The 22221-nt window shown below is 46.3% G+C and overlaps 4 protein-coding genes and 1 long non-coding RNA gene across 5 annotated transcripts in view; 4 read left to right on the top strand and 1 right to left on the bottom strand.

The window, feature by feature from the left end:
* The window catches only part of LOC310997657 (NLR family CARD domain-containing protein 3-like), a gene marked incomplete at its 5' end in the record, with an annotated part of 366988 nt that extends 350325 nt beyond the window's left edge, over positions 1 to 16663 (top strand). The window contains 5 exons of the mRNA XM_083987438.1: positions 14567 to 14740; positions 15118 to 15291; positions 15382 to 15534; positions 15711 to 15757; positions 15910 to 16663. Coding sequence (XP_083843564.1) covers positions 14567 to 14740; positions 15118 to 15291; positions 15382 to 15534; positions 15711 to 15757; positions 15910 to 16445 — 1084 coding nt within the window. The 3' untranslated portion in view covers positions 16446 to 16663. The remainder of the gene's footprint in view (positions 1 to 14566; positions 14741 to 15117; positions 15292 to 15381; positions 15535 to 15710; positions 15758 to 15909) is intronic.
* Positions 23 to 6592, bottom strand: f2 (coagulation factor II (thrombin)). Its single transcript, XM_083991603.1, has 15 exons — positions 6403 to 6592; positions 6145 to 6225; positions 5984 to 6063; positions 5855 to 5879; positions 5432 to 5497; positions 5242 to 5350; positions 4091 to 4227; positions 2984 to 3277; positions 2774 to 2890; positions 2139 to 2265; positions 1851 to 2018; positions 1595 to 1768; positions 1301 to 1479; positions 1142 to 1212; positions 23 to 239 (listed from the first exon to the last, which is right to left on the bottom strand). Exons 1-15 carry the CDS (start codon positions 6500 to 6502, stop codon positions 93 to 95), a joined length of 1875 nt encoding a protein of 624 aa, XP_083847729.1. The 5' UTR covers positions 6503 to 6592; the 3' UTR covers positions 23 to 92.
* Positions 10216 to 14154, top strand: LOC310997357 (uncharacterized protein; the record flags this gene model as incomplete). The annotated part of the gene is made up of 8 exons (XM_083987032.1): positions 10216 to 10229; positions 10424 to 10537; positions 10687 to 10800; positions 12099 to 12177; positions 12338 to 12563; positions 12688 to 12983; positions 13647 to 13828; positions 14136 to 14154. The coding sequence occupies 8 exons, from the start codon at positions 10216 to 10218 to the stop codon at positions 14152 to 14154; spliced, it is 1044 nt and encodes a 347-aa protein (XP_083843158.1).
* A 1097-nt stretch (positions 16664 to 17760) lies between the features above and the next one.
* On the top strand, positions 17761 to 18857 carry LOC311001115. Its single transcript, XR_014596139.1, has 3 exons — positions 17761 to 18220; positions 18381 to 18609; positions 18762 to 18857. It is a non-coding gene; the product is annotated as an uncharacterized lncRNA (long non-coding RNA).
* Positions 18858 to 21212: 2355 nt separating this feature from the next.
* The window catches only part of LOC311000639 (CLIP-associating protein 1-B-like), a 37487-nt gene continuing 36478 nt past the window's right edge, over positions 21213 to 22221 (top strand). Inside the window, exons 1-2 of the mRNA XM_083991379.1 lie at positions 21213 to 21267; positions 21568 to 21913. Of these exons, the coding sequence (XP_083847505.1) occupies positions 21710 to 21913 (204 nt within the window). The 5' untranslated portion in view covers positions 21213 to 21267; positions 21568 to 21709. The remainder of the gene's footprint in view (positions 21268 to 21567; positions 21914 to 22221) is intronic.

Here is a 22221-nt window from a genome sequence, read left to right as displayed (position 1 = left end):
AAACTTGCTCAGAGCCAAAAGCTAAAGGAACAAACTTTATTAGCATCGTCTGACTCGACACTTGATGACAGGAAGTGAAGACTGATAGGTGCTCAATCCTTTTTGGCCTTTTCGATCACTTTCTTCATCCACCTGGTCATCCGGAACAGGTGTGTGTAGAAGCCGTACTTTCCGTCCCGGTCGCAGCCTTCGCCCCACGACACGATGCCCATCTGATACCAGCGGTTCTCTGCCGGGTACTGCACAGAAAACACACACACAGGTTCACACACAGCCGGAGATTCACATTCACACAACCGATAATGATTGGCTGATCAATTAATCCAAGTGATGATCAACGAATAGAGGATCTTTTTTTCAACATCTGCACATCACAGGAGGAGCTGCTGCTTGTTCAGGTGATAAAGTAAATCTTCTCATTGGATCAGTCAGCTTTTATTTTATAGACCAATTAATAATAAGTAAATAATGAAAAAAACAACAGATTGATCAATATTGATCATAATTATCGGTATTTAGCTGACACTTGAGTTCATAATGTAAAAACCAGAGGAGGCTGAGGAGGCACATGATGACAGGATGACAACAACAGGCTGAGCTTGATGACGTAGTGAAGTAGCGTGGGATCATGGGAGTTGATGTCTTTGTCTCAAACAACAACAAAAAACAGGTAATTATCGGTTTCACGTTAAAAAAAATCGGAGCTTTTGTTTATTTAAAAAAAAAAAATAATAATCCACCGGTGCAATATGGCGGACAGGTGACATCACGGAGCAGTTAGGTGCAAACCATAGATATATATACGGGTGCAAACTAGGAGCCGCCATTATTCTTTCAACATGAGATCGTCCGGTGATTTCCAATAAAAATCAATCAATAAAAAAAAAACAGAGTCGAAACAGTCTTTTAAAAAATTAAAAAATCAATTTTGTTGCGGCTACTTCCGGCGGGCAGCCGTTGTTCTGACGTCTGCGCATCATCCACACGACGTCATCACGCCAATCCCGTGAGTGCACCACTTAACTTCTGTGTTGTTTTAGAAGTTTCACTGTGTTTATGTTTGATTTAAACTGTGATTGAACTGAACTAAGTTTAAAGGAAGTGTTTCAGGTTGTTGTTGAGTTTGTGATGTCATCCTCACCTTCATCACAAATGGTCCACCGCTGTCTCCCTCACAGGCGTCACCACGCTCAGTGTCCTCGGGTTTGAAACCTAAACATGAAGGGACGTGTCAAACAGGTGAAGGACTGGATCAGGTGTGTGGGGCAGGAGTCATGTGACGATCCCGTCTGTCACTCACCTGCACAGAACATGTTGTCTGTGATCCTGACCGATGTGGATTTGCGGCAGATTTCCTGGTCCACAATTGGCAGGTGGATTTGCTGGAGGACGGCAGGTAGATTTCTTGCCGATGGGTTCCAGGTTTCCTTCAGGTTCCCCCAGCCGGTCACTCGTCCTTTAAATCCCTCGGTCATCAGACTGTGGGGAGGAAACACTGTCAGCTGATTCAGAAAACCCCGTCTAAAGGTACAAGTGTCCAGACACAGCTGATAATAAAACAGGTGTTTTGTTTTGTTTGTGGGCGTGTCCTTACTCCTGGGCCACCTTCCTGCTGGGAAGGCAGATGGGGAAGATCTGATCGGTGAAGGTGACGGGACGTCTCAAGTGCAGCAAAGCGATGTCACGGTTCAGGTTTTCCTTCCAGTTGTACCTGGGATGGACGATGATTTCATCAATCGCCACGATCCTCTCGGTGCCGCGCTCAAACCTGGAGGAGGAGGAGGAAACGTCCGGCTCAGTCCACCGCACGGCCACATCATGTGCTCACTTCAGGTTAGTATCAGTCTTACTTGGCTCTGTCGTGTTTGCCCAGGCGGACCAGGATGTCAGAGCTGGTGAAGTTCTTGCCCCAGGGCGGGTAGAGGATGCAGTGAGCGGCGGTGAGGATCCACTGGTCACTGATCAGACTGGCGCCACACAGCAGCTCCTGAGGGGAGCGCTTGTACAGCATCACCTGCCTGCACCAGGAGAACCGTGGTAAGACGTGATGGCAGTGCTGTGTGCTCTTTTTTTTTTTTACATGTTGTTAACAAGGATGTTTGGATGGTGTGGTTGCCATAGTGACAGCTTGTGGTTACCATGGTGCTGAGGCCACTTCTGCGTCGTCGCCCCCAACGATACGTTTGTCTCTGTACGAATCCAACAGCTCGTCCTCCTTTGCGTCCTTCTTACTAATCTTTTCAAACAGGGGGCGCAGTCCACAGTCTGCAACATCAGCAGTCAGTTAGCCAGCTAGTTAACCAGTCACTCAACCAATCAGTTAACTAGTCAGTCAACCAGTCAGTCAGTTAACCAGTCAGTTAACTAGTCAGTCAACCAATCAGTTAACTAGTCAGTTAACCAGTCAGTCAACCAGACAGTTAACTAGTCAGTCAACCAGTCAGTTAACTAGTCAGTCAACCAGTCAGTCAATTAACCAGTCAGTTAACTAGTTAGTAAAAGGGTCAGTCAGTCAACCAGTCAGTCAACCAGACAGTTAACCAGTCAGTTAACTAGTAAAAGGGTCAGTCGGTTAACCAGTCAGTTAACTAGTCAGTCAGTTAACCAGTCAGTTAACTAGTTAGTAAAAGGGTCAGACAGTCAACCAGTCAGTCAACCAGTTAGGAAAAGGGTCAACCAATCAGTCAGTCAACCAGTCAGTCAGCCAATCAGTAAAAGGGTCAACCAATCAGTCAGTCAACCAGTCAGTTAACCAGTCGGTCACATGACTCACCACTCTCTCCTTCTCCAAATGAGCGAGGGTTGAAAAAGGTTTTCCTGGAGGCTCCCAGGACGGAGCGCTCCCTCTCTCCGGTCTGTACTTTCAGCAGGTCGCCAAGCAGTGAGTCCTCTGGGAGACAGACAGGTGAGAGACACAGAGACAGGTAAGAGATGGACAGTGACACCTGTGTGCTGTATGCTCAGGTGGGACTGGTAAGATTACCACAGATCTCCAGGTCACACATGTCCACGGTCACGTTTCCAGATACCTCTACGTAGCACCAGGGGCCCTCAGGGTCGTTGTCAGGGTTACGGCACTTGTTACTGACTAAGCGGACCTCAGGCATGAACTCCTTGTCCTGGCTGAGGGCCACGACCACAGGTAACGACCACGGCAGACAGGTGTGGCCCCCCAGGGTGACGTCCAGGTCGCCTCTGTAGTCTACGCCATAGTTGGGCAAACACTGTCCAGTTTTGACCGGCTCAGGGGCCACAGTGGGCGGGATGAAGGCCTCACCTGGATGGAGAGAGTGATTTTCATTGGTCTCATTCGGTTATTCCTTCGTAGAACTACAAGCAGTACTAGCTAACTACTGCTAGCCGTAGTTAGCAGTGCTAGCTGCAATTAGTAACAGCAGGAGTTAGCAGTAGCACTGCATGTGGTTAGTAGTACTAGCTGTAGGTAGTAAAACCATAGAAGTAATACTATCAGCAGTTAGCAGTACTAACAACAGCTAGTAAACGTCTAGCTGTAGTTTAGCAGCTGTAGTGGTAGTTGGTGTAGTGTAGTTAACAGTTCTAGCTGACTACAGCTAGTTAACTTCTAGCTGTTGTTAGCATTACTAGCTGTAGTTAGTAGGCTACAAGGTGCATTTAGCAGTAGCCTACTCTAACTACAGCTTGTTAGCTTTTAGCTGTAGTTAGAAGTTAGCTGTATAGTAGTATTGTAAAAGCAGTACTAGCAGGTGTAGTTAGCGGCACTAGCCGTAGTTAGTAGTTTAGTTAGCAGTACTAGGTGTAGAGCAGTAGGCTACTAGCTAAGTTAATTCTAGCTGTAGAACAGTAAGGTTAGTAGTTCTAGGTGTACTTAGCAGTACTAGGTGTAGTTGTACTAGGTGTAGTTAGCACTAGGTGTAGTTAGCGGCACTAGCTGTAGTTAGTAGTACTAGGTTTAGTTAGCAGTACTAGGTGTAGAGCAGTACTAGCTGACTACAGCTGTTAGCAGTACTAGGTGTAGAGCAGTACTAGCTGACTACAGCTAGTTACTTCTAGCTGTAGTTAGCAGTACTAGGTGTAGTTAGTAGTACTAGGTGTAGTAGCAGACACTTGCCACATATTGGCACCCTGCAGGCCTCTTTCTGGACTGTTGGGTCCTGCGTGAAACACCAGGGTCCCTCAGGACGTTGGTCGGGGTTACGACAGAAGTTCTCCTTCAAGTTACTGTTTGGCTCAGAGGTGTTGAACTCCCTACAGACAGGAGGCAGACAGACAGGTGAGTGACAGTTTAACAGTTCAATTTCAGTTCTGTAGTGTTTTAGTTTGATTTTTAAATGATCGAGTTGGTTCATTGGCTGGTATGTTACATTACATCGTCAGTTAGGATGTTAGTTTCTTGGTGAGGGAGGTAAGTACCGTAGCCTACTAGTAAACAAAGTAATTAGCTACTTATGTGGTCACATGAGTTGTTGTTGTTGTTAGTTTTCTTAGTGACTTATTTGACAAACCTGTAGTCAGTCAGTCAGTCAGTCAGTTAGTGTTCGGTTAATTAGTCAGTCAGTCTGTCTGTTAGTTACCTAGTTACCTAATGGTTACACCCCGCCTTTCCGAAGCCCCGTCTTTCCGACAATAGACTTCCATTCATCGTAATAGCGGGGTTTTCTATTTTTTCTAAAGACCCCGCTACTCCGAAAAGGCTATTGGGGAAAACCCCCAGTGCGCAGTGCGCATTGATCCTTTTTTCCTTTTTGGGGTCAAACGGATCATGTGCATAATTAACTGCAAAACAAGCAAATACTTCATATTAATGACATATAATGTTCATTATGCTTAGCCTGTCTAGCCTCTACCTGGTCTTTTTACTAAACTTAACCAACTCCTTTCTTCATTGCCTAAGCCCAACCAAAGCATCTCCCTCAGTCAGCTGTCAGCGCGAGCGGCGGCTGCAGCAGCCTCGCGCCCGTGTGAGCTCAAGCCGGCTTCAGCCGCGCTCGAGCGGAGCAGAGGGGTGGAGAAAAAGAAAAAAAGTGTATTTCTTTTACTGTGTCGGGGAGAAAGTGGGACAGATCTGCCCAGTCTCTGAGCAGCACGTTTCACAGACAAGCCACAAAGCAGAATGTAAACAACGTCACGCGGTTCAGCACCTTGGACAGCTGCGGGGGGGGAGGAGGGGGTGTCGGAGTAGCGGTGTTTCGAAGTGGGGGTATTTCGGAACAGCGGGGTGTCGAAGTGGAGGTGTGTCGGAGTGGAGAGCTGTCCCCTTACCTAATGATGGGATGTGGGAAGGTGTGTGCCCAGCTCTGACACGGTCTCCCTGCCACTGTGATGTTGACATCTCCTTCATAATTCAACCCCGTACCGAAAATACACTGACCTGAGGAACATACACACCAATCATGTTGTTGCATTTGTGCATTTTATCATAGCCTACTTGACGACGTTTATTCATATTTACCTTCTATGCATTGTCTGACAGTGTTAATGTTGTCTTGAGATCTGGTAATTTCATTTCCTTTACAGTCTGGAGACAGACAGACAAGTCAGAGACAGACAGGTGAGAGAGAGACAGACAGATAGTTGGTGTGTACTCAGAGTTGTGTAAATTTCAGTTGTGGACTTTGCTCATGTTTGTTCAACACAACAGATTAAACACAGTTAATCCAGATCAGAACCACTAGAACTGTGCAGGCTCCTGTTGTTGTACTGACAAATACATAAGGGAGAGGTTCTCCAGGTTCTTCGGTGCTGTGTACTTAGAACATGTGTGTGTGTGTGTGTGTGTGTGTGTGTGTGTGTGTGTGTGTGTGTGTGTGTGTGTGTGTGTGTGTGTGTGTGTGTGTGTGTGTGTGTGTGTGTGTTTTGGAGCAGCAGAACTCACCCAGGTACTTGGCCCAGAAGGTTTCCTGCAGGGAACAGAGGCCGTTTTGTGGTTAGTTGGTGTGATCAGAACTGTTGTGAGGTTCTCTGACAGAAACAGTGAATGAGCTCAGAATAAAACGGGTCGTACTGTTTTAGCCACGTCCTCGAACACCTCTCTGGCCTCTTCGTGGTCACAGATTTCCTCCACACATTCTCTCTCCAGGTTCCCTACAGAGACACAGAGACACCTTCACCACATCTGTCTTAAGACGGTCGCTTGTCTGACCTCTGACCTCTCAGGGACGTTACCTGGTTTCACCTCCTCGAACATCTGATTGGCTCGTCTGTTCCGGACCAGAACCTGCGTGGCTCGCTGGCTGCTGAGGAAGACTGTAGAGAGACAACCAGTTGATTAAAACCTCCAGAAGTGAAAACTGAGAGCTGGTGACCGGTACTCCACAGACTGAAAGTTGAACCAACAGCAAGAACTGAATCTGTTTCTCATGTAGAAAACAAAAAGATGTCAATTTCATACAGATTATTATGGTCTGTACGAACGTCCAGTACCTCCGCTGTCAGCTCCGGCTCGGGCGCCATGGTCTGTCAGGCAGCTGTGTAGCACAAACAGCAGCAGAACAGCAGCTGGTTTGGATGTGGGCTCCACCATGGTCCAGACCTCCAAACAGAACCTCAGAACCAGATCCAGCAGACTCTCCTCAGTCCGTCTCTGCACCTCAGTCTCGGTCTGTGTCTTTGTCTGTGTGGTGGGGGGAGTATTGACCAGAGGGTCAAAGTATGACTGAGTCGGACATGTTTAATGTCGCTGTGTTTACTTTGACTCACCTGCTGCGTTCAGGACCACTCAGTGTCTCTGCTGACGGACATGGACTCAGTGTCCACTTTGTTAAGAACACAGGTACCTGCTGCTGTGGAGATCAGACAGGAACCAGAAGGATCTACACACTGTCTTGTGTTTGAAATGGTTCTCAAGTAAAAGTATGAAAATACAGCCCTCCAACTGATGATGTTGACCAAATCACCTGATGATCATTTTATTTATTGATTGATTGATATAAATAGTCGGTCAATAGTTGTCACAGAGCTCAGAGTGAAATAAGATGAAGGCTGATTATTGGATAGTTTCATCATCTTTCATGGTGGCGTCAGAAGGGAAAAGTCAGAGATCATTGTCACAACGATTAAATGGTTTCCGTGGTGTCGACAGTGATTGTTGGAACTTTTTGTCCCTGAGCTGTTTGAAACTCGTCAGCTGTGTAAATGAACAGAGCGTGGGATGTTGCCGAGGTCAGAGGTCAGACTGTGTCACAGCTGTAACGCCGACACAAACAACAGAACGAGAACAACTGAAACTAAAATGACGGTGATGCCGCCGAGCTGCAATCGACCGACCGACTCAGCACGAAGTCACAGCAAACATTTGTTTTACAGATACGGAGGTGAAAGTCTATCGTCCACTGGTGGATCACACATCACTGTACAGACACACTGGGGGCTCAGTAACACCCCCCACAGGCCAACATGTTCACTACACTCAGTTAACAGGAGGCCTGAGCCTGTGGTGAACGGACAAACACTGAGCCACAGCAACAGTTGAACACTGAAGGACAGTAACTGACCCAACACAATGTGATATGGTCGGACTGATTGTGTTCAGTCACCCCCAATTCCAATCCGCCCCCTAAAGACTCAAGCCCTGAACCCTCACTGACTAAAGTGACGTCAGCTCTAAGTGACAGAGTGTGAGAGTCTGTGAGGGTCCAGATTATGTAAACATGAATGGAACAGCACTTACCCACTCTCACCACACGTTACCTTGACAACAAAATGTTTTTAACTCCGCCCTTGGACCGATAAATTTACTGTAATTTCAATACGCACAAGGTGTGCAAGGGAGGCGGACTCAAAACAAAATATTCTTGGATCAGATCTGATCAAATCATCATCAATAATCACAAACTGCACGTTAACACTGACAGTAAACTTCTTCTTTTCTTTTTATGTATTCCTTTTTTTTGGCTCCTGTCCATTAACAATAAAGAGACTGGCGGAGCTCTCTCTGACTACTCATGTTAATTTCTTTTTGTTTTAACACTTGCGTTCCGACGGCATCCCATGTGTTATGGTTTGACTTCACAACGCTATGAACTGTGGGTAATTCCCCTACCCAAAGTCAGCATCGGTGCTGACTTACTGTAAGGGGGCAGTAAGGGCTCATTCACTGACTCACTGACTTGATGATCTGACAATGGAACAGCCCTCACACACTCACGGACTTCCCGTGAACGCGCCTCTAAGTCAGTGAGTCCGTGAGGGGTCGGATTGGAATTGGGCCATAGTGTTACTTTGCAGGACAAGTCCACGACCTTTGACCTCTGCCCTGTCTGACCAACACTGTCCACAGGTGACTGAGGTCAGCCACTGGAGGTGTGTGTGACTGACAGGAAACCGAGACAGCGACGACCTTCAGAATAAAGACGTTGATGTTGATAAGAGGTCAGGTTTGTCAGAGCAGGAAGCTGCTGCAGCTTAAATATTAATGATGATAAAGTCATATTAAACTGTAGCAGCTGAACTTTGAGCTGCAGGTTTTATGACAGACTCTGATCCAGGGCTTGAACTGGACACGGACCTTGTACCTGTCGGTTATTACTGATGTTTCCAACCAAAGCTTATCAGACTGTTCAGATCATTGAGGACTGATCCTGAAGGGAAGAAACAAGTGTTTGATTGTGGCACTTATCAAATCAGTTTTATTGAGAGAGGTCACTCAGGATTGGCCGGTTGAACAAATTGGCGGACCTTGGCCCGTTAGCCCCGCCCCCAACACCACACCTGGTTTCAGGGTGTTTTACAGTGACAGTAGCCTACACACACTCAGGACAGCTGAAGCTCAACAAGCAGAGGACTTCAGCTCCTGGTTTCTCCACAGACCTGGTCCAGATCCAGAAAACTGCAGAGGGAACAATCTGAGTAAGTGGACCTTTGAGTGGTTACAATTTCTGATGTTTGATCTTCATCACTGACGAGCTGCTGTTTGTTTGTTGACGTGTTGACGTGGACAACAGAAGACGTCCCATCTGAGACAACCAACGGACTCTGGATAATCCAGATCAGTCCACGAGACAGGATCAGTCACCGTGTGTGTTTGACATTTGTCTCCTTTTCACACTGTAACTGATCCTGTCTCATCGTTGAACCTGTCGTTTGGTTTTTACTGTGACTCTGATTTCATTTGAACTTTGAACAGACTCATAATAAAACTATGAAACCAGATCCTGATCTAGATGCTGGACTGGTCTTTGATAAGTTGTTTTATGAAGGATCGTGATTCATCATTGATTGGGGCAATAACTGTGGTTACCATGGTGACACAATGAGTGAATTAATAGGTGCGTTCGAGATGAACTGTGCCTCGTCTGGAAGGTTGGCGAGAGCAGGCGGCAGCAGCAGGGGTTGGTGACAGAAAGCTGCAGTCAAGTCGGACAGTTTCCAGCCGCCGTCAATACAAACAGGAAGTCACCGAAATATATATTTCTTATGCTGTACTGCAATTGTCCAATAAATAACCAATATATTTCTCAGAACAGAAGTTTGACTCAGTGTGAATATTTTTTTAAGCAGTAGGCCTACAACATGAGATTCATCAACACGTAGTGTTTGCAGTCCTAACTAAGAGCCAATCAGATCATGATCAGGTGCGTTTCCCATCATGCCCTGAGCCTTGCAGGTGGTAGCAGTCAGTTGCAGTCGGTGCAGAGCAACTGCGGCGCCTGCCTCTAAAAACTGCGGCCGCCTTGATCTCGTGAGGTTATCGTTGCAGGCGCGTGCATGACGTCAGAGCAAGTCGGGATCAAGTCGGACACAAATCTAACCGGCATGCGCTGTGCGCTGGTCACCGGCAATCGATTCTGTGCAGGCCTGGCTCATCTCGAACGCACCTAATGATTAGTGTTAACAGAAGCCAGTGAGCGCCCCCTGGTGGCTCCTGTCAGTCTTCAATGATCCTGGAGGAAGGAACAGGAGCTTCACTGTTTACCCACAATGCAGCTCTGCATTCATTCTCATGCTGACTGCTGCTCTCCTGCTGTCTGAGCTCCATGGCTCCATCTAGTGGACTGAGAGTAGAAGTGCAGCAGCTTCCTCTTCGAAAAACAGAGAAGAAGAGCCAATCAGAGGAGGAGCAGCTGGAGACATGATGGACATGTGAGCTGGTAATGATGTGTGTTTCCTCTGCAGGTGAAGCTACAAAGTGTGTGTGTAACCTCAGAAACATGGATCAGTGTGAGGACAGAGAGGAGGAAGCCCCTCCCTCTAAGAAACTGTGTTGGGAACATGGGAGACGAAGGAGTCAAAGGTCAGATGAAGACCTCTAAGTGTCCATGATTCACATCACTGCTCCATCATCGTTATTAACATTAAAATCAATGTGTTCAGTCAATCTATCAATGGAAGAACTTGTAACAGTCAGAAATACTTTTCTCATTAAAAGTCAGTTGTGTTGATGAAAAGATTGAAGATATTTTTCATCAGTTTCCTCCAACATTTATCAGTTGTGTTGTTGTTTCAGGATCCAGCAGCAGAGACCAGACTCTCCTGGACCCAGCTGTCTGTCTCTGAAGAGCAACGAGTCAAAGGATCTTATCTTTGTGTTTAAAGGAGGACGAGGATCAGCTGATCAGATGTAAGCTGTAACTGTAACTCAGACTGGATGATCGTTCTCTTTTGAACTTTTCTTATTAAAAGTTACTTGTTGCATTTATTAAAAGATTAAACACACTTTTCATCAGTTTTCTCCAACATGTACATTTATCAGTTGTGTTGTTGTTTCAGGATCCAGCAGCAGAGACCAGACTCTCCTGGTCCCAGCTGTCTGTCTCTGAAGAGCAACGAGTCAAAAGATGTTATTATTGAGTTTAAAGGAGGACGAGGATCAGCTGATCAGATGTAAGCAGTAACTGACACTCAGACTCAGGTTAATGTATAAAACAACCAGTTGTATGAGGTGTTGTTGGACCAGGTCAGAGGTCAAAGTGTCTCTGTGTTGTGAACGTCCACACTGGAAGGTGGAGGTCAAACTGTGAGGGGTGGTGAGAGCTGTAGGGACTAGGGGTTGCACAGACTAGTCGACTAATCGACTAGTCGACTTTACTGCTCCACAATGACGTTTTCAGCTTGACGTCGACTAGTCGCTGATCATGTGACAGTACAAGCGTAGCGGCTTGAAACAACAGCTAAGTGCGCTGAATGAAAAAAATAAGAGCGCCGTCAAGCTGGATAGAACGAGATCGTACCAGACAGGAAGTCGGGCACAGAAAAGGCAAGAGAATCCGGTCAATTTTCAAAATAAAATAAATGATGATTAAGTTTGCTTGTCCGTCTATAGATATTTGTCAGTTGCGTCTGCACACAAGACACATATCCATACATACAGCGCTAGAGACAGACCTGCGTGTGTGGAAATACGAGTAGCTACAGACGGGTCGATGTTTGACCGGCGCGGAGAGAGAGGAGAAGCTGCCGCCTGTGAGACCAGCGCTGCGCTTCCGCGGGCAGTGTGTCCGGGCTGCCGGCAATTAAAAAAAAAAAAAAAAAACTCCGCTCATATCGACAGCTTTACGTCGCGCACAACAACAACAACCAACAACAGCAACAACCAACCAGAAAAAAAGCTGTGAGTGAAACTGTGAGTGAGCAGGACTGTGATGGTGACGAGGCCTGTGTGTCGTTTTCCTCCCTAATTGTTTAATGGACAGTAGCTACAGTATTATCTTTTGCACTTGTATAGGAGTGCATGTTACAGAAAAACAAACTGATTTACAGCTTGTTGTTTATAGGCTAAAGCTGCTGTTCTGTGGACTAATTTCTGTGCATGAGCGTCTGTCAGTGAATACAGATTGTTGCAAAGCATTTCCCTCCTCCTGTGATTTATGATGGGAAAAATATGAATGACGTCATCAGCGACTAGTCGACGTCGACTCGACTTTCATAACATTAGAGTCGACTTTTAAAAATCTGAAGTCGTGCAACCCCTAGTAGGGACTGAACCAAACTCTGAGCTGAAGCTACAAACAGCTGCAGACTGGGCTGTTGATTCTCAGTGGGATCAGGACTAGTCAACCTTCACCTCTACAGGGAGGCGTCTGATTGGCTGTCACATCAAACCTGACTTCATGGACCTTTAGCTTGAGTGTCTCTGTGGTGACAGACATGATGTGAGCTCATTCTCCATGATTCCTCCACAGAGTGGACCAGGAGAGCTCAGAGGTTCCCAGTGGTCAGTCTGCCCAGCAGCATCAAACACAGCTGGACTCCATATTTAAGGTGAGGACATGTCCAACAGCTGCTGTTACATCTGTTGTGTTCACAATCATCTCCATGCTGCACTTTGACACCAGTGGATTGTCAGTCTGTCCAACATGGATCTGATGTTTGGCTCCATGGTTTTAGTTTGATGCTGTCACTCATAGAGTTTCTGTTCCAGCTGCTGGAGGAGAACATGGTCACTTTTGTCAAGAGTGAGTTGAAGAAGATCCACGAGTCTCTGAGTCCAGATTACCCAGAATACTCAGGGAGTCAGAGGGAGGATGAGGAGGTGTTGGGCTGTGAGGATGAAGAGCAGAGGAGGAGCAGAGAGGCATTAGTGAAGATCACACTGATCTTCCTGAGGAGGATGAAGCAGGAGGAACTGGCTGAGCGTCTACAGCACAGTAAGAGGATTTCTCAAATGAGACGTTCACTGACATCAAGACATGGAGGGATCCATGTTCATATTGTTGTTCTTTGGGGGAATTGAATTTATCGTTGATCTTTTCTCTTGTGTTTTTCTTTCAGGAAGTTTTGCTCCAGTTTGTCAACGTAAACTCAAATCTGACCTGAAGAAAAAGTTGCAGCGTGTGTTTGTGGGGAACTCTAAAGCAGGAAACTCAACTTCTCTTGACAAGATCTACACAGATCTCTACATCACAGAGGGGGGGGCTGGAGAGGTCAATGATGAAAATGAGGTTAGATGGATTGAGACAGCGTCCAGGAAACCAGATGCAGCAGAAACAACCATCAAACCAGAAGACATCTTTAAAGGCCCATCTGGAAGAGACCGACCAATCAGAACAGTGATGACAAAGGGATTGGCTGGCATTGGGCAAACAGTCTTAACTCAGAATTTCACTCTGGATTGGGCTGAAGACAAAACCAACCAGAACATACACTTCACATTTCCCTTCACCTTCAGAGAGCTGAATGTGCTGAAAGAGAAAAAATTGAGCTTGGTGGAACTTGTTCATCACTTCTTCTCTGAAACCAAAGAAGCAGGAATCTGCAGGTTTGATCAGTTCCAGGTGGTCTTCATCTTTGATGGTCTGGACGAGTGTCGACTTTCTCTGGACTTCCACAACACTGAGATCCTGACTGATGTGACAGAGTCCACCTCAGTCAACGTGCTGTTGACCAACCTCATCAGGGGTAAACTGCTTCCCTCTGCTCACCTCTGGATAACCACACGACCTGCAGCAGCCAATCAGATCCCTCCTGAATGTGTTGACATGGTGACAGAGGTCAGAGGGTTCACTGACTCACAGAAGGAGGAGTACTTCAAGAAGTGGTTCAGAGATGAGGAGCAGGCCAAGAAGATCATCTCCCACATCAAGACATCACGAAGCCTCTTCATGATGTGTCGAATCCCAGTCTTCTGCTGGATCACTGCTACAGTTCTGGAGGAGGTGTTGAAGACCAGAGAGGGAGGAGAGCTGCCAACCACCCTGACAGAGTTGTACATCCACTTCCTGGTGGTTCAGTCCAAAGTGAAGAAGGTCAAGTATGATGGAGGAGCTGAGACCGATCAACACTGGAGTGCAGCAACCAGGAAGATAATTGAGTCTCTGGGAAAACTGGCTTTTGAGCAGCTGCGAGAACGAAACCTGGTCTTCTATGAATCAGACCTGACAAACTCTGGCATCGATATCAAAGAAGCCTCAGTGTACTCAGGAGTGTTCACGCAGATCTTTAAAGAGGAGAGCGGCCTGTACCAGGACAAGGTGTTCTGCTTCGTCCATCCAATTGTTCAGGAGTTTCTGGCTGCTCTTCATGTCCATCTGACCTTCATCACCTTTGGACTCAACCTGATGTCACAACAACAACCAACATCTGAGATGTCAGAAAGAAAAGTTGAATGTACCCCGACCTCTTTCTACCAGAGCGCTGTGGATGAGGCCTTACAGAGTCCAAATGGACACCTGGACTTGTTCCTCCGCTTCCTCCTGGGTCTTTCCCTGCCGACCAACCAGAAACTTCTACGAGGTCTGATGACACAGACAGGAAGTGACTCACAGGAGACGGTCCAATACATCAAGAGGAGGATTGAAGCGACTCCCTCTGCAGAGAAAACCATCAACCTGTTCCACTGTCTGAATGAACTGAATGATCGTTCTCTAGTGAAGCAGATCCAACTGTCCCTGAGTTCAGGACATCTCTCCACAGACAAACTGTCTCCTGCTCAATGGTCAGCTCTAGTCTTTGTCTTACTGTCATCAGGAGATCTGGACGAGTTTGACCTGAAGAAATACTCTGCTTCAGAGGAGGTTTTTTTGAGACTGCTGCCAGGGGTTGAAGCCTCCAAGAAAGCTCTGTGAGTGTAGAAAGAGTTCAATTGATTCAGGATAGTTTGGTCCAAGCTGTGTAACAGATTCATTGTGATTATTTGTTGTTGTTTCTTCAGACTGAGCGGCTGTAACCTCTCAGAGAGAAGCTGTAAAGCTCTGTCCTCAGTCCTCCGCTCCCAGTCCTCTAGTCTCAGACATCTGGACCTGAGTAACAACAACCTCCCGGACTCAGGAGTCAAGGTCCTGTCTGGTGAACTGGAGAGTCCACACTGTAGACTGGAGACTCTCAGGTGAGATCAAATTACTCTTTGTGTGGAACAGAACAAATATAAACTTTGGTTTATTAAGAAAACCTCATTCATGTTTTGATGACCTGATTTAGATTGTTGTAACTGACTTGTTGAGTCACAACAATCTGCTGCTGGTTCAACCTGTTTAAAACAACACAACAAGAACATCAGTCCTGGGATCAACAAACCAGCAGCTCCTGGCTGGTCACTGTTTGAAGAAGTAAAGTGGACTTTGGTCCAAATGAGTATTGTTATAGTTATTTTTTTGTTTCCCTATGAACTTCTGTTTTCTCTCATGTTGTTTAGTCTCATCATTGAAGGTGATCACAGATTAACTCACATCTTACTTGTCTTCTTGTTCATGATCATCTCTCCAGACTTAGTTGCTGTAACCTCTCAGAGAGAAGCTGTAAAGCTCTGTCCTCAGTCCTCAGCTCCCAGTCCTCTAGTCTCAGACACCTGGACCTGAGTACAAATGACCTGCAGGACTCAGGAGTCAAGGTCCTGTCTGGTGGACTGGGGAGACCACACTGTAGACTGGAGACTCTCAGGTGATGATCCATCAAGCTTTTTATCTGATGACACTTGAACACAGCAGCAGGTGTTGACAGAGGGTTCCTGTGTGTTGTGTGTGTGTTCAGTCTGTCAGGATGTCGGGTCACAGAGGAAGGATGTGCTTCTCTGGCCTCAGCTCTGAGCTCCAACCCCTCTCATCTGAGCGAGCTGGACCTGAGCTACAACCATCCAGGAGCCTCAGGAGTGAAGCTGCTGTCGGCCAGAGTGGAGACTCTCAGGTATGGAGAGGCTGCTGCAGCCACACACACTGTCTGACTGTCTGATAGAGGAGGAGGAGCTTCATGCAGGTGCACACTTTACTATTAGACAAGGTGATGAGGTGTTTCTTCATCTCCTCCTGCTCTGTATCATCACAACATGAAGACTCCAGCTTCTTCTTCTCTTCTTCTTTCAGGGTGGAGCCTGATGGAGTCCAATGGTTGACACCAGGTCTGAGGAAGTGTAAGTGTGTTTGGACTTTGGTTCATAGAAACAAAGCAGCACATTCAACCATCTTCACACTGTTACATCACTGACGTCATGAGTCTTCATCAAACTGTCAATAACTGATCAGATGATCAATAACAGCAGCTGTGTCTTGTTCTCTCCATCAGATTCCTGTCAACTCACAATCGACATGAACACAGTGAACAAGTGGATCAAACTGTCTGACGACAACAGGACAGTGGCATATGTGGAGGAGGATCAGTTATATCCCAAACATCCAGACAGATTTGACCTTCGACCTCAGTTGCTGTGTTCAACTGGTCTGACTGGTCGCTGCTACTGGGAGGTGGAGTGGAGAGGAAGGGTTGATATATCAGTGAGTTACAAAGGAATCAGGAGGAAAGGAGACAGTGAAGACAGTGGGTTTGGATGGAACGATCAGTCCTGGAGACTGAGCTGCTCTGATGTTGGTTACCATGTCTGTCACAACAACAGAGAAACAGCCATCTCCTCCTCCTCCTCCTCCTCTGGTTCTAACAAAGTAGCAGTGTATGTGGACTGGCCTGCTGGCTCTCTGTCCTTCTTCAGAGTCTCCTCTGACTCACTGATCCACCTCTACACCTTCAACACCACCTTCACTGAGCCTCTGTATCCTGGATTTGCAGTCTGGTTCAGGTCTGGTTCCTCAGTGTCTCTGTGTTGAACAGACAGTTCAGTCTGTAGACGTCTGTCTGGCAATCACATGTTTTCAGGGTCATTATTTACATTAGTTTTTTTTTAAACTCCTCTTAATGAATGTTGTAAACTTGTTCCTTTGAAGATTTAAGATTATTACAAGATAAACATGTTGGTAGCTTTTACCTTTTAAGTTAATTGCTGTCTTCTTCCTGTCTTTTCATAATAAAAACTTCACTGTCAATATCAGTTTGTTGTCTTTGTCTGAATCTGATGACTGCTGAGAAAAGACTGGAAATGTCCCCGATATGAGGTTCATTTATCAACTAACAGAAGAACTGACGCGTTGTACAGGTTTAGTTCTTTTAATGATTTATTGTTTGAAATTGAAAATATTTCCATCCATCCATCTCCCCTCCTGGTCTTGTGGGATAACCAGTTGCTGTTCCCCATTCTGGCCAGCAGATGTCACCATTGCTCCACTGTAGGCAGGAAACCATTGATTGAACAAATCAATCACTGGGAGCAGGTAAGTTCCCTTAAGGCCCCCGCACCTGCTGGGAGCTCAGCCGGATAACTCAGCTAGCTAAGCTAACTACTATTGGACTGTAGTTCAGATAGGAACAGGCTATCAGTGGGCTAGCTGGAGGAGCTTATAGCTACAAAAAGAGTTCTGACAGAGGTAGTATTTCCCTTATCTGAAATCTTTGTACTAAGCTTCTGGGAGGTTGAGGTTCGGTGGGGTGAGGATTGTGTTGCTGCTGTTTGCAGATGATGTGGTCCTGATGGCACCATCGGCCTGCGACCAGGTAGGGAATGAGCCTTCTCTGGGTCTTGAGGTGACTGGAGTGTGTGTGTGTGTGTGTGTGTGTGTGTGTGTGTGTAACCTCAGCATGGATCAGTGTGTGTAACCTCAGCATGGATCAGTGTGTGTGTAACCTCAGCATGGATCAGTGTGAGGACAGAGAGGAGGAAGGCCCTCCATCTAAGAAACTGTGTCGGGAACATGGGACCCAGGCCAGAGGTCAAAGGTCAGATGAGCATCTCTAAGTGTCCATGACTCAGATCACTCATCGTTATTAACATTAAAATCAATGTGTTCAGTCAATTTATTGATGGAACTTGTAACAGTCAGAAACACTTTTCTCACCTTTCTCACTAAAAGTTCCTGGTGTTCATTAAAAGATTAAAGACATTTTTCATCAGTTTTCTCCAACATTTGTCAGTTGTGTTGTTGTTTCAGGATCCAGCAGCAGAGACCAGACTCTCCTGATCCTAGCTGTCTGGCTTTAAAAAGCGAATGTTCAAAGGACTGGTTCATTGAGTTTAAAGGAGGACGAGGATCAGCTGATCAGATGTAAGCAGTAACTGACACTCAGACTCAGGTTAATGTAGAAAACAACCAGTTGTATGAGGTGTTGTTGGACCAGGTCAGAGGTCAAAGTGTCTCTGTGTTGTGAACGTCCACACTGGAAGGTGGAGGTCAAACTGTGAGGGCTGGTGAGAGCTGTAGGGACTGAACCAAACACTGAGCTGAAGCTACAAACAGCTGCAGACTGAGCTGTTGATTCTCAGTGGGATCAGCAGAACTAGTCAACCTTCACCTCTACAGGGAGGCGTCTGATTGGCTGTCACATCAAACATGACTTCATGGACCTTTAGCTTGTGTGTGTCTCTCTGTGGACAGACATGATGTGAGCTCATTCTCCATGATTCCTCCACAGAGTGGACCAGGAGAGCTCAGAGGTTCCCAGTGGTCAGTCTGTCCAGCAGCATCCAACACAGCTGGACTCCATATTTAAGGTGAGGACATGTCCAACAGCTGCTGTTACATCTGTTGTGTTCACCATCATCTCCATGCTGCACTTTGACACCAGTGGATTGTCAGTCTGTCCAACATGGATCTGATGTTTGGCTCCATGGTTTTAGTTTGATGCTGTCACTCATAGAGTTTCTGTTCCAGCTGCTGGAGGAGAACATGGTCACTTTTGTCAAGAAGGAGCTGAAGAAGATGCACAAGTCTCTGAGTCCAGATTACCCAGAATGCTCAGGGAGCCAGAGGGAGGATGAGAGTCTGTTGGATGGTGAGGATGAAGAGCAGAGGAGGAGCAGCAGAGAGGCATTAGTGAAGATCACAGTGAAGCTCCTGAGGAGGATGAAGCAGGAGGAGCTGGCTGAGTGTCTGCAGAGCAGTAAGAGGATTTCTCTAAAAAGATTCAACATGATGGACAAATGAGACGTTCACTGACATCAACACATGGAGAGGAAACATCTTCATATTAATGTTCTTTGGAGGAATTAAATTTGTAATTGATCTTTTCTCTTGTGTTTTCATTCAGAATAGGCTATTTTGCTCCAGTTTGTCAGTGTAAACTCAAATCTGTCCTGAAGGAGAAGTTCCGGTGTGTGTTTGAGGGGAACTCTAAATCAGGAAACCCAACCCTCCTGAACCAGATCTACACAGAGCTCTACATCACAGAGGGAGGGACTGGAGAGATCAATGGTGAACATGAGGTCAGACAGATTGAAACAGCGTCCAGGAGACCAGACAGACCAGAAACAACCATCAGACAAGAAGACATCTTTAAAGCCCCACCTGGAAGAGACCGACCAATCAAAACAGTGATGACAAAGGGAGTGGCTGGCATTGGGAAAACAGTCTTAAAGCAGAAGTTCACTCTGGACTGGGCTGAAGACAAAACCAACCAGGACATACACACACTTCACATTTCCCTGGAATAAATCAGTGGTGTAGGGGTCCGCTGTCCCTCCAGTCTTTTTTTTTTTTTTTTTTAAGAGGATCTAATGATGTGATAGTTAATTACATTTCTCTGCCTTCACCTGGCGTCTCATGGCAATCTTTCTATTCTTTACGACGGTTAAGACAACATAAATACACGTTGTAGCATTGTATGTGTCTGTGTGTGGAACTGCTCGGTGTGCTCTTGAATTGCCCCTTGGGGATAAATAAAGTTTTTTATTTATTTAATTGAATTGATCTTTCAAAAGTAACGGAAATGTGCATGAGGCGCATGGATTGTTTCATGTCCAAGACCAAGTAACAGGTAGGCCCAATGTTAGCTGCATTCTTTAATTGCACATTGTGTTATGGCTGCAGATTGTGTTATTTATGCACACACACACACACACACACACACACACACACACACACACACACACACACACACACACACACACACACACACACACACACACACGTTAGGCTGATAGTGATGGGCTGACTACTTTAGCCATGCGTTGTGAGATCTGGCTCTGACTTCTGAGTCGGTGTTCGTTTCTTGGACGGTCACTGAGTTCAGCTGGAGTCTGTTTTCATCTGTGGTTCTTTCTGGTGACACTAAGCAAACGTAAGAGGAGATTTTGACTAGAGGCATCTCGCATCTGGTCATAAGGTTGATGCCTGCATCGTGTGTATGATTAGGCACTAGGTCTGGTCTAAAAGTTGTGTGTCTAGAGATCAACACTTTGGAGTGAATGAATGTGACAGTGGCATTAGGCTAGATACCAATTAATTAACAATACAGTCTCGTTCAATGACACCAAACTGTCGTGTGACAGTGGATGGTATTTCAATGATGTCACATATTTATTTCAATGGCGTCACACATTTGATATTTTTTTGGCGTCCACCCAGTAAAAAGAATCCCCACTACACCACTGGAATAAATTAATAATAGGCTGAAATATAAACATAAATCACACCTCACAGCTGCTGAGGGATCTTTTTCAATGTTTAAAAAAATGTATATCTCACACGCACACTCACACACTCAATGGGTTGGATGAATTGTATTTTTAAATAACTGAATTCTTGCTCTTCTTTTTTAAATGTATCAACAATTCAATTTTATGATTTTTTTGTAATCTCTTCAATAAATCTTTATTGACAATAATAATTTCAGTACACAGGCAGTTATTAATGTAGGCTCAAACTGACAGCTGCAGGGAGGAAGGATGCTAGCCTACTACGAATATGAACAAATTACTGTATTAATCCCCAAATCATGTACGTATATCAATATATATATAATACTGTACACTGCTATATATCACTCTAGATGATTATTAATACTGTAAACCACTGTACACAGCTGCTAATGAACTGCAGTAAAGCCCAGAAGACGCTGTTTTAATGTGTTTGCAGTGAGTGCTCTTCTTCTTCTTTTGGTTCTTTAATAATTAATTGTAAACATTCCCATTTGTCCATCTATCCATCCACCTATCCATCCATCCATCCATCCATCCATCCATCCATCCATCCATCCATTCATCCACCTATCCATCCGTCCATCCATTCATCCACCTATCCATCCATCCATCCATCCATCTATCTATCCATCCATCCATTCATCCACCTATCCATCCGTCCATCCATTCATCCACCTATCCATCCATCCATCCATCCATCCCTCTCCTCTCTCCTGGTCCAACAGGAAGTTGCAGTTCCGTCTCTCGTCGGCAGGTGTCTCCATCCCCCTCCCTCCTCTGCAGACTCTACTACGGCGGCTGCAATGGGACATTCCACTAACTTCTCTGGCCAGTGATGACTTTGTCACCTTTTAATCCCAGTGATTGATTATCGATCAGCCAGCCGAGGCTCATTGACGTTGCCATGGCTGGATGATCAGACACCGAGAGTCGCTGAACCTCCACTGCCTCCGGGCTGGGATCAGGGATCTAGGATCTGGGATCTGGGATGTGGAGTCACGGCGGGGGCAGCTTGTGACTTTTTTTTTTTTTTCTCTCTGGGAGCGAGTCAGTCCATCCGGTGGGTGAACCGATCACCGGTCAGTGGACTAATCACCGATCAATGAGGCCGCCGGGAGCCGGTAAGTTCCCTTAAAGCCCCGCAGCAGCCGGCGGCTAACTCCGCTAGCTCCGCTAGCTCTGCTAACGGTAACTCATGTATTTCAGATGGAGCGGGCTAGCAGCGGGCTAGCCCAGGAGCTAACGGCTACAGAAACAGTTGTGACATGAAGCGCCGTTAAGTCTCTTTACTGAGTCTGATGTTTGTGGACCAGAGTTGTATGATGTTTCTGTCCCTCTGTTAGACCGTAAAGTGTCCGTTTAACCAGCTAAACTTCCACCTCATGTCTCTTTTTCCTCCTGTTGTTGGTCTTTCTCTGCAGCAGCAGCAGCACAGCAGCTACACAACAATGCAGAGAGCTGCAGCCTCCCCAGCACCGACACCACCGACACCAGCCTGTAGATAGACACATAACACACACAGACACACACACAGACAGACAGGTAGAGAGACAAGCAGCAGCCATGGAGGAGGGGGTGAGGAGCACCGACTATTTACTGGAGCAGGTGATGCACAGCGACGTGGGGAAGCGGCTGCAGGTGGGACAGGAGGTGGTGGAGCTGGTCCTGGACCAGGACAGGACCCCCCAGCTGGACCAGGACCAGGCCGGTCTGGACCGGATGGTGGACGCGGTGGCCAGCTCCTGGGTCAACTCCAGCAACTTCAAGGTGAGGACAGAGACAAGCAGAGACACCGGACATCCACCTGCTGAGCAAAGATTACAGCTACATACAGCTCCTTTTCATTCATCATCCTCACACACATCTGTCTAACACCTGGCTGTGAGGACAGATTCACCCTGTCATAGAACAAGCAGCTAGTCTCCTGGTTGACCATACACACTCTGACAGTTAGAGTCAGTCTGGACCTGGGACAGGGTGCTGGTTGGAGGATGGAGGAGGAGAAGGAGGTCTGCAGAACAGAACAGAAACTTTATTTGTCTGAAATCCAAGACAAAAAGAACACCAGATGGAAA

Source organism: Trachurus trachurus (assembly GCF_905171665.1).
Source record: "Trachurus trachurus genome assembly, chromosome: 2".
NCBI classification, from domain to species: Eukaryota; Metazoa; Chordata; class Actinopteri; order Carangiformes; family Carangidae; genus Trachurus; species Trachurus trachurus.
Note: the sequence above shows the minus strand (reverse complement) of the source record. Positions and strands in the feature narration are given on the sequence as shown.

Coding starts and splice junctions, on each gene's coding strand:
- f2 (XM_083991603.1), bottom strand. CDS start 6,502: ATGGTGGAGCCCACATCCAAACCAGCTGCTGTTCTGCTGCTGTTTGTG. Junction 2,266..2,773: donor ATTTGGAGAAGGAGAGAGTG/GTGAGTCATGTG, acceptor CTGATGTTGCAG/ACTGTGGACTGCGCCCCCTG. Junction 1,213..1,300: donor AGACAACATGTTCTGTGCAG/GTGAGTGACAGA, acceptor CTTCATGTTTAG/GTTTCAAACCCGAGGACACT.